This window comes from Bombus affinis, chromosome 8 (assembly GCF_024516045.1).
Source record: "Bombus affinis isolate iyBomAffi1 chromosome 8, iyBomAffi1.2, whole genome shotgun sequence".
NCBI lineage: Eukaryota > Metazoa > Arthropoda > Insecta > Hymenoptera > Apidae > Bombus > Bombus affinis.
In genome coordinates, this window is record NC_066351.1 from 10,790,736 (window position 1) to 10,801,534 (window position 10,799).

The following is a 10,799-nucleotide window of genomic DNA, read 5'->3' on the forward strand; positions in this document are numbered from 1 at the left end:
ATTAAATAAATTATTACATAAGAAGACTGATTATGAATATCTTTATTGTACAGATATGTGTAAATACAATGAAATACAACTTTGCATTATTGCAATATTCAGTATACATCTGTATATAATATGATGCTTATATTGCTAGTTATGGGTTGTTTTTTAATTCTGTTTTAAGTGTACTAATCATTTAGTTTAAAGTATTTAGGACAAAATTCTTAAAGCTAAATATGATTTTTGGCATTATTATAGTGACTATATTAAACACAAAATAATTCTGAAAATACCTAGATATATAGCTTTTTTATGTATTCACATTGAGTAAAATCTGTTAAAAATAGTTTTGTTTCTGCAAATAAAATAACATGTATATGAGAAAAATCGCGTGGAACTTGAAATCTTAATCGTGAAATAGGGCAACTCCATTAATACATAACATTATTGTTGACATACAATGAATATCTTATGTTATTAATATAACAAAAACTCATACCAGATTAACAAATCTCATATGATAAAATACATTTATTATTTCAATGCTAGTATAATTTTACTAATCTATTGCACACAACCCTCTATAATATTTAATTCATGAAAATGAATGAAGAATTATTTATTTTATGTTAGCTCATAAAGAAATATCTTGCAAAACGAATCTTTTGGATGGAAGAGTTGATAGAAACAAATTTGGCATTTTACATTATTAACTAATAGTTACTCCATAGCAATACATCTCACACACAACTCCAAATCACTATATATTTTACACAGAATACAATACCTATTTGCATTTGAGAGAATGAGTTTCATGTTGAAATTTTGAATTACAGTAATTAGCTAATCGAAGAATTTATTTATTCCAGTTAATGTTACTTTCCGCATATGTGGCAATACTCAAAATATAGTCAAAATAGATTATTTTATCCTTCCAAGTTAAAAAGCTATAAAAATAGCTCTCAACTAATGTTTCAGCCACAGCCCATCTGTTATTAATTTTTATTCACATATTAGATTTTCTCAAAGGCAGGATTATTTTGAATTAAGCTATGAAAATACTTCTGTACATTCATTTAACTATAGCATATATAAAGCTTTTTTTCTTGTTTAGTTTATCATTAGAAATCCTTTTTTGGTTATAGCCTATATCATATTAATCATATGTAATAATGACCTTGAAATTTGCATCATGGATATGCAATTTGTATTTCACATCTATCGTATATAGCAATACGATTCAAAACATACATAGTATACAAAATTAATAATTTTCCAAATATTTTTCATATAATTAATTTCTTTATATCTTACATTTACTCCAAATACTTTCTAATACTGAATATGTTGTAGATTTACGATTTTCATTATAAATTTTACAGTTATAATAACCAAAATATAATCTAAGTGTAAAAATTGATGATCATAAGGATTTCAACATTGAAATGTAAATTATAAAGATTTCTGAATTATAGTTTACATTTGTCTGTTTAAAGAACTTTGATAGTTTCTTTTACTTTTTGTGTATAACTTTAATACGATGTGCATAATTTGTAAAACATGTCTATATTAAAAAATTAAGTAAGGACATTAAAGTTGTCCCCAAATACTTTAAAATATTTGTAAGCTAAATTATTATAAAGAAAAACTACCAATATACAAACTATATTACAAAATATTTTTTAAATTTACATTTAATTTTTAAATATTTTAACACTCTATTTTTTTAAATTAAGACAATTGCTTACGTCAAATTTAGAAAACAAATGTACTATATCCTAATTGAAATAATATTATCATGGAATTAATTACTATTTCTATTACAAGTATTTATTTAGTATGTTGCATATAAGTTAATATTATTGAAAACTTTATTTTTATTTGCAAAAAAATTGATTTCAATTACTTTGTGTTCAATACAATGTTTAAATAATTTAAAATATTCCAAATTTTTTAAATTATTTGCGAACATCTAGAGATTTGGTCATATTTATATGTATATTAAAAATGACAAGATATGTCATAAATGGAAGCATTACGATTTTCCAAAATTGATAATGCATGCTAATGATGTATTTTTTAAATCACTTAAAATATGTATATCTAAGTAAATTTGAACACTCCTTTACATATACTTTCATGAATATGCACAATGAGTTACAAAGGTCTACATACACCTATCGAATTATATCAATACAAAGTTACCTTAAATAATATGTATTTCTAAAATGAATTAAAAACATTAAAACATGTAACTTACAAGAATTTTGTAATAAATTTATATCAGAGTTTACAAAACCTTTAATTTTATCAATGCCAAGCAGATAACAGATCATTATTGATGCTTACAGAGAGAAGGGAGGGGAGGCTATAAGATATTAATAATATATAATAACATATATATATATAACTTTTGTAACGTTGAATTTTATATTTTTTTGCTTCCTTTTTCTTAATGCAAGTAAAGGTGAATAAATTATATTATATTGTAACAATATGTATCTCAATGTGTCAAAAGAACTCATAGAACTAATTATTTTTACTATAATATTTTATATTTAAAGGATGTATGTAGACTTTTGTAATTGACTGTATCTTGTTTCCTATCTTATAGACAAACAATTAAAATTTATTTTTGATGTAAAATTAATATTCTATAGTGAACATATAAAATATTAACTTGTAATAAAGTAACCAAATATTTATATTAATATAACTTCAATACGAACATATAACAAATGACTTTGAATTTAGCAATATAGAATTAACAATAATTGTTTATTTGAATTAATGGTACTAAAATTGGAAGCTTTTATTCAATATATAAGAAATTAAGAAATGGATATTTCAAATAATTAACGTTCAATTGATTTATAACTATAAATTTGTATAATTTATATGAAGATATTAAATAAAAAGCAGTTTAAATAAAACAGATATACTTCCAACTTAGCAAACATAAAAATTAACAAAGAGACAATTACACATATTTCATTTACCACGACTTTCTGTATTCGAAATATTTCTTTGAGAATATATAGAACCTTGAGTTAATTCTCTCAGTGCACCTTTTCTTAATTCTGAATTAGGTCCTTTGGCAACACACCGATTTCCGAAAAGCAAAGTAGCATCATGTCCATTAGCTATTGTTTTGTTATGTAACTCTTTATTTAAGAAACTCGGATCTGGTCCTGACCATGGTGCATAATCAGGTCTAAAAAAATTGTCATAACAATAATTCTATTTATTTTTTATTTCAATCATACATATGTATAGCAAAAATATTAATTTACTGAAATGAAAATGTTTAACTTACAAAAGTAAGTCATTATTAGCTCCTTTTGGTAAATCAGGGTTTGGTCCAACTGGTTTTGTCAAATATGGAGATTTATATTCATTGTCCTCTGTGGTACTAGTTCCTCGAGAAATTCTAAAAATATTATTAGTTATTACATTTTTTATTTTTTTTTTCTAAATACGAAAAATATTATGAACATGAAAAGATATAATAAAATTTTGTTGTACTTTGGTATTTCTATTTTATTTTTTGAACGTTTGGATTTTTCCGAATTTGCATCCTTAACTATTTTCTTAATTGGAGAAGCAGTTAATTTTACAGCTTCAGTTACTGGTGGACTGTCTTTCCTTTCGTCACTTCTATTGCTGCAAATGTTACATATACTTAATGAGATGTTATATTTTCATAACATACAATAGATTTACATATAAAACAATTGGAACACTATATTTATTTATAAAAAGTTTCTTAAAACTCTACTAAACATGTAAGTAAAAAATATCAATTTTTCAATTTACTACTATTTAGATATGTTGCGTTACCTTGGACTGCTTGATGTACACAAAGGTCTTGTAGCTTCTTCTGTGACCATGATATCTAATATGTGTATTGCTCTCTCTTCATCATAATCAACACTATCCATAGCAAGCATTATTACTCTTTCTGGTACTGATTTATATTTCTCCATCAATCGCGTTTTCACTAATAAGTTATATTTCAAAAATTCAAATATTGCTATTAATATTTTAAGGAATAATGTTAAATATACCTACTTTTATTTTTCTCTTCTAAACTTTTCATACGCGGTGGTGGAGTAGGTATAGTTTGTTCATTGTTTACCTGCGAAGATAAAATATAAATTGGTTCCTAAAATGACAATGTCAACTAAACCTACAAATAAGTGTAATATATTACTTGTTCCTCCTCTTTTTTTCTTAAAGATTTAGGAGCTGTAGGATTTCGTTTTTCATAGCCCAGATCGATTAATTTTTCAGAAGCTTTTTGAACATTGTTGTCACTTTGTTCCAAAATATCAAGCAACATGGTTTCTTCTACTTTTGGGAATACATTTTTCAGGTACCTGTACATATAGTATTTTGGTATATAACATTTATTGCAATTGCTTTACAATGCACAGAATATAAATATGGACAGTCTACAATACAGGACTGAATTGTGCAAATAATAATTGATTTATAAATCAGACAAAGATATGATGCAAATAATTATTAAAACAAATTAGATATTAAAATAACATTATTTTTAATGATTAATAACTAAAATTTACATAAAACAGTAGTAACAATAATTATTTTGGTATGCACATGTGATTGATAATTTGACATTATACAATATACAATGTTATTACAAATTTATTAATATCAGTAAATTGATTTTAAAAATAGTATTTGAATATATATATTTGAATAAGTATAGATAAAAACAAATATAGATATTTAAAATTACAGTACACATGCACATACTGTCATGCTTAAACCACATTTTTATCGAATAAATGAGTTTCTTATTGCATGCATAATATATTGGTATTCTCTTTTTCCGATTTTGTTGATAATACATAAGAATGATATTGTACATTCCTAGGAAACTCATTTACTACTATAAAGATTTGGGTTACAACAGGCAAACAATATATGAAAGAAAAACAAACTTTATGATCGCTACTAAAAACTAAAACAAAGAATACATTGATGATATAAAACTAAAACCAACCTATCTATGATTTGTGTAAAGTTTACACTATCCAACATGTGGTGTACTGTAAACCAGGAAGAAACTGAAATGAAAAATGAATTCCAATTGACAATACTACATATAAAAAAAAATCAAATACAAATTATAAAAATAAAAAATTAAACATAGAAAGGAAACGATTAAAAAATAAAAAAAGAATTACTAGTCTTTTGATATCATTCTTTGGAAACTACTTAATACAAATTTATCTACTACACAAGATGTAAGTTCTTAAAACATATTGCTATAATTACTTTATAAAAAAATTTTGCATTCTCACATTGATTAATTGCTATATTATTGCTTATAAAATTATAAAAAATTTTAACACATTGCAGATGAACAAATTTTTAATTTCTGATCATACAATGTGTAGAATTAAATATATAGATTTACTTATAAATAAAAGATCTTTGAGAAAGATTATATAAATAGTCTGCAATGTGTACTGACACATGCTATTACTACACAGCACTGTATGGTCATATACATAAAATATATCAGATATTCAAAATAAATCAATATTCATAGTGTTCTATCTTGTTATCTGATATATTTCTTTGCAACTATCACGAGATACAATATCAACATCTAGCATCCATATCTGGTGAAATTTATATAAGTATGGGAAAAACCTAAGTTTTATTTTGGGGGAGTTAGGGGCTGGCCGAGCCCCACGAGGTGGACTCAATGTTAGAGCTGCATGTATAGCATGTGGTGGTAATCGCCATCTTGGTATTGCATAGTTTGAATGCACTCCCACAGGTGTGCATGGTCCTGGCGCACAAAGAGGATTCTTTTCCACTTGTAAAGCGCTGACAACCAAAGCTGCTCTGTTATGGTATCTGAAAGATATCAGCTACCACCTTAGCACTATAATTAATACAGTGCTAACAAAACTCATTGAAAAGAAACTAATATATAATTAGAAAAAATGTAACTAAATATGCATGAAAGCATAATTTTATGTGTGTATGTTAATATGGTTTGGGTTTAAAGACATAGAAATTTACATTAATATAAGTAAAAGATTAATCAAAATTTTTGTTAATAATAATATATGGTAACATGAATAAAGATCTAAATGTACATATGCATACTGAATTCTAAAACTTACTTTTTCAAAAGAAGTCGAATATGAGTATCAGAAACTGTGGGAAACATAGCATTGATTTTAGCAACTTGTAATTCAGAATCCGAGTTCTGTGTTAAATATGTTTCCATATTCTTTACTGGAGTTGGAGACCCCAACGTCATATCTCCAAGCCTGTTTGTCATTGCACTAACTGATTTCAGTGATAATGGAGTTTTCAGATCCTATATAAATTACTTTCCTTAGATATTGTTAGATGCATCAATTTCATATTTAATATTAGAAAAATATGTTTAATAAACAGATACATAATAAAGTTATAAAATTACTTAATATAAAAATTTCGTATATATATATACATATAAAGTAATGTTGTTTACAATTTATCTATCCACATAATTATTTTTCTATGATGAAAACTTATTAATAAAAATTTAATTGTATCTTCAATTCAATATCAAAGTATCATATAACATACACAATATACATGTACAATTATAAGTTACCTACCTGTAAACTAGGAGGTAAAAATGCAAGTTGTGGATTATGATAAGGAGACAGTGTTGGATAAATTTGCGGAGCTTTGTGAGCTCCAGCATAACCTAAATGTCCACCACCTCCATTTCCTCCAGTCTATTATTTTGTTGTACATGTTATATTTTATCCAAATGCAGCATGTGTATATGACAAAAACACATATATTGGAAGTGCAATTATGATCATTTTAATACATGCATAAGTGCAATTTTAAAACACCCAAGTATTTCTTCACATATAAGAATGGATATATTTATTGTGTGATAATTAGGCTGTAGTTTATGGAAAATTTAAGAGTATAAAAATATACATAATACATATAATATGCAAAAATGTATTATAATAATAATCAATAAGTAAAATTAATCTCTACTTATTATTTATATATCATTAGTTATATTCACAAAAATATGAATTTTCACACATATTTGTGGTCTACTGATGATCCAATAAATTTTACAGTTTTAACATACAGCAGAATTTATCTACTGACCTGCATAGGTATATCTTGGGAAGTAATAGTCGTAGCAGAACTCAGTGCCATTGAATTTTGCGATTGTATATACTGAGAATACTGCCAATATCTTACTCTTGGATCTTCCCATGTTGTTGTACGGTTAAAATGATTTATAAAATATCTGAAAAATGTTTTAAATTAATTTGTATAATAACTAATAAGTTATTTATTGCACATTTATCACGTAAGATTTGATTGTAACCATGTATAATATTTGATATATCATATATTGCAAGTAAACGAAAAAGATCATTTAATAAAAATAATCATGCTCATTAATATTTTCTTTACTAGTTTGTATACATTAAAAAATCGAATAATTAGTAAATCGTGATTGCGTAATATTAGCTTTTTGCAACAAATAAATACTCCCACCCAGATTTATTTCTTCTAATATTAAATAACGAAACAATCGAAGATTTTCTAAAAAATTTACATACGGACGACCACTTCGAATGTCATATCTGCATTCCCAACCGGGTGGCAATTGACTCCTGTCACTTTCTTCAGCCATCTTTGCGTATTTTGATAACTCGAGGTAAGTTCTTCCGGAACTAATGTTATGTACTCACTATTATGATTAATTAAATTTAGTTATATGAAAACACAATTCAATCGTAATTAATCTGATTTCAATTTAAATTGCTATAATTATTAATTCTTAAATATAAAAATTTAAAGTATTATTAATTATTATATTTATTGTATATTAAAAAATTACTGAACATTCACCAATAACAAAAATCTATGTAATTTACATATGATATACAACACATAAAGGTAAAGTTATATATCGTTAATGATATTTAACAATATGTAAATTTAATAAAAATTAAGTATTTGCAATATAATTAAGTTTAAATATTTTTTCTTTTTCTGAAATTTAAAATTGTTTGATATTTATATTAAATACTTATATTAAATATTATATTAAATCATATATGTACATATTTTATTTTGATTGTAATATACAAAATACTTATTTAAATAGACATACATATAGTGAGATATTCAATACAGAGAAAATTTAATTTTTCACTTAAATATTTATTTTATTACATTTTATTGTTTAATTTTTACAGCTCTTTTTTCTTGAAACATTATTCATCTTATGAGACACTATATTTCAAGAACAATAATTTATGTAATAAATAATATCTTTAAATATACTAAACTATTATTGCATATAATTGCATATTGCCTCTTCTACAGAATTTGATAATCACATAAAGTATCTAAATTTAATAATCATAAATAGCTTTTAAGCTCCATTTTACTAAAAATAAACATATTTTATTTTACTCTTTGAATATGATTGAATATTCAAATTGTCTCCTTATTTCTTTCTAACATTAAATGATGAATGTTATTCCTTCTTCTTCTTCTTTATATAATCGTTATACATGCCATAAAACATTCCTAAGCTGATGATACCAAGTGCAGTAGCTTGAGCTGCAACTCTGAGTTGTACAATAAATATAGAAGGTTTTACTGTTCGTGTTTTCCACTTATATGCACCTATTCCACAAACAGTAGTTAAACCAACTATACCTATAAAGGAGACAATTGTATGTTCATAAAGTAATATTAAGATTATAAAGTAAACAATTATATTCCAGTATTGATTGTATCATAGTATTCAAAATTATAATGCAAAATAAGATAATTATTATAGAATACTCATTCCAATTTAAAATGATATGATATAATATATATTTAAATAAAACATTTTTGGTACTAAAAACGTACCAGCTAAAAGAAATGGTGATCGTTTTGCTAATAAATAAAACCTGTCTGATAATGACACTTCATTCTCTAATGCTATCTTAATAGCCTCTTCTGGAATCTCGACTGCTTCACCGATTTTCCAAGTATTCTCACCCATTACTCACCTGTACATATTCATACATATACTTATTTAATAGAAAAAAATAATTTTATCATAATACAATTATTGTATATTAGATATGTATATAGATATAAGATATGGTACAAAAAATATTATATAATTATTAAAAACAATTCACATAGTTTTTAATAATTTTATGAAATAAATACTTTATCAAATTTAAAATATTTTCTTTCAATTCGTACAATTATATATGTATATATAGTAATTTATCTAAAAAAGTAATAAGTTCAAATAATTATTATAAATTATTTAGTGCATATTTATTAAAATGGCTTTGGAGTTAGGAAATCAATATTATATATTATTCTATTAAAAAATTTAAAAATAAATTGACTTTAAAGAACATATTAGTAAAAATCATTTTTCAAATATATATGCATAAATTTCACGTAATATCTAATACATATTGTACTATGTATATTTATATATGTTGTTAATTAACACGAAGTAAAAGATTAAATTATTTATAAAACAATAAATTTTATTTTATATATTTTTATAAAATATACTCGCGCGCGCACACGCAAAATAAAATTGAATACTTCATTTTAAGTTATTCTAATGTTGAGAATAAGAAACAAACATTAACAATGAATATTTTTACAATGGTAATAAATTTTACATCCTATTATATCTATTATATCATAAGCATTGCATTTGTACCGAGATATCGCACATTTTTATTATGGAATGTTCTAACAGACTGTAATCATGTACTATATATGTGTATTCAGCTTTTCATTTCTTATACATAACTTATTTTAGTATAACATTGCCCTTTTCATTGTTTTTCAATATATCATTCACATATGTCGTTGAATATTACAATAGTAACATTTAAAATAATTCGAAATTAATAATAGCATTATATCAATAGTTACTTTATACCAATACAAAAATATATGTATTTAAGAAATCTTACAGATTATTTATAATAATTATATATTTTTACTTAATTTTTCAGAAATGTAAAACACAATAGCTTTAATTTATAAAATCATTTTGGATATAGCATTATTCTTTATGTAACAGTTATACTTGAACAATTATAATAACACGTTGAGATAAATTTAATATTTTATAATTTCTATACAAAATGTTCTGAAAACTCATAAATTATATATTCCAATTTCGTAACACACCTGTATGCAAAATGAATAAACAATTTACCTTTATTCTTTGAACAATGTAAAAATTTTAAAACATTAAGCTTTTGTCCTTTCGTCCCTTTCGACCGATGTGATTATGAGTAATTCTAAATCTTATGACTTGTATCTGTGACCTGTGACTATGACCATGCTGTGACCAGCCTGTATGCACGCTGGGTGTCCCCACCACGAGAGTTACCAGTATGCGAATACAACGACGATACAAACATAATAAACCAACCTTAATACGAAATTACTATGGACATAGGATATATATATGACATATTTTTATACCCAGGGTAATTACAATTATTAACATGTAATGTGTAATATGACCATGGCAGGGGTAAATCGATATCGCCAAGTAAATCGATATTGATACCTTTATTCATTGGTTATATCGAATGAAAGTATCGATACTTACTTGATATCAAAACAAAGATATTTCACTAGTGAGCAGCCAATAGTTGCAGCTGCAGTAATCCAATTTTGTTTATGTTTATTACCTTGTTTCGTTGAAAATCATTGGACAGCCTATAGATTTTTACAATTAT

At 24.6% G+C, this 10,799-nt stretch overlaps 2 protein-coding genes across 4 annotated transcripts; both read right to left on the reverse strand.

Moving 5' to 3' along the window:
- Window positions 1-24: 24 nt before the first annotated feature.
- On the reverse strand, window positions 25-7,776 carry LOC126919531 (uncharacterized). Of its 3 annotated transcripts, XM_050728879.1 has the most exons (11): window positions 7,626-7,776; window positions 7,162-7,306; window positions 6,642-6,764; window positions 6,156-6,355; window positions 5,674-5,883; window positions 4,199-4,364; window positions 4,057-4,123; window positions 3,826-3,985; window positions 3,511-3,648; window positions 3,302-3,415; window positions 25-3,199 (listed from the first exon to the last, which is right to left on the reverse strand). In XM_050728879.1, exons 1-11 carry the CDS (start codon window positions 7,697-7,699, stop codon window positions 2,977-2,979), a joined length of 1,620 nt encoding a protein of 539 aa, XP_050584836.1. In that variant the 5' UTR covers window positions 7,700-7,776; the 3' UTR covers window positions 25-2,976. The 3 variants fall into 3 exon arrangements, with proteins under 3 accessions (XP_050584836.1, XP_050584837.1, XP_050584838.1); XM_050728880.1 differs by lacking the exon at window positions 6,642-6,764; XM_050728881.1 differs by lacking the exon at window positions 5,674-5,883.
- A 435-nt stretch (window positions 7,777-8,211) lies between these two features.
- On the reverse strand, window positions 8,212-10,550 carry LOC126919540 (HIG1 domain family member 1C-like). Its single transcript, XM_050728898.1, has 3 exons — window positions 10,268-10,550; window positions 8,935-9,077; window positions 8,212-8,736 (listed from the first exon to the last, which is right to left on the reverse strand). The coding sequence occupies exons 2-3, from the start codon at window positions 9,068-9,070 to the stop codon at window positions 8,552-8,554; spliced, it is 321 nt and encodes a 106-aa protein (XP_050584855.1). The 5' UTR covers window positions 9,071-9,077; window positions 10,268-10,550; the 3' UTR covers window positions 8,212-8,551.
- Window positions 10,551-10,799: the final 249 nt, after the last annotated feature.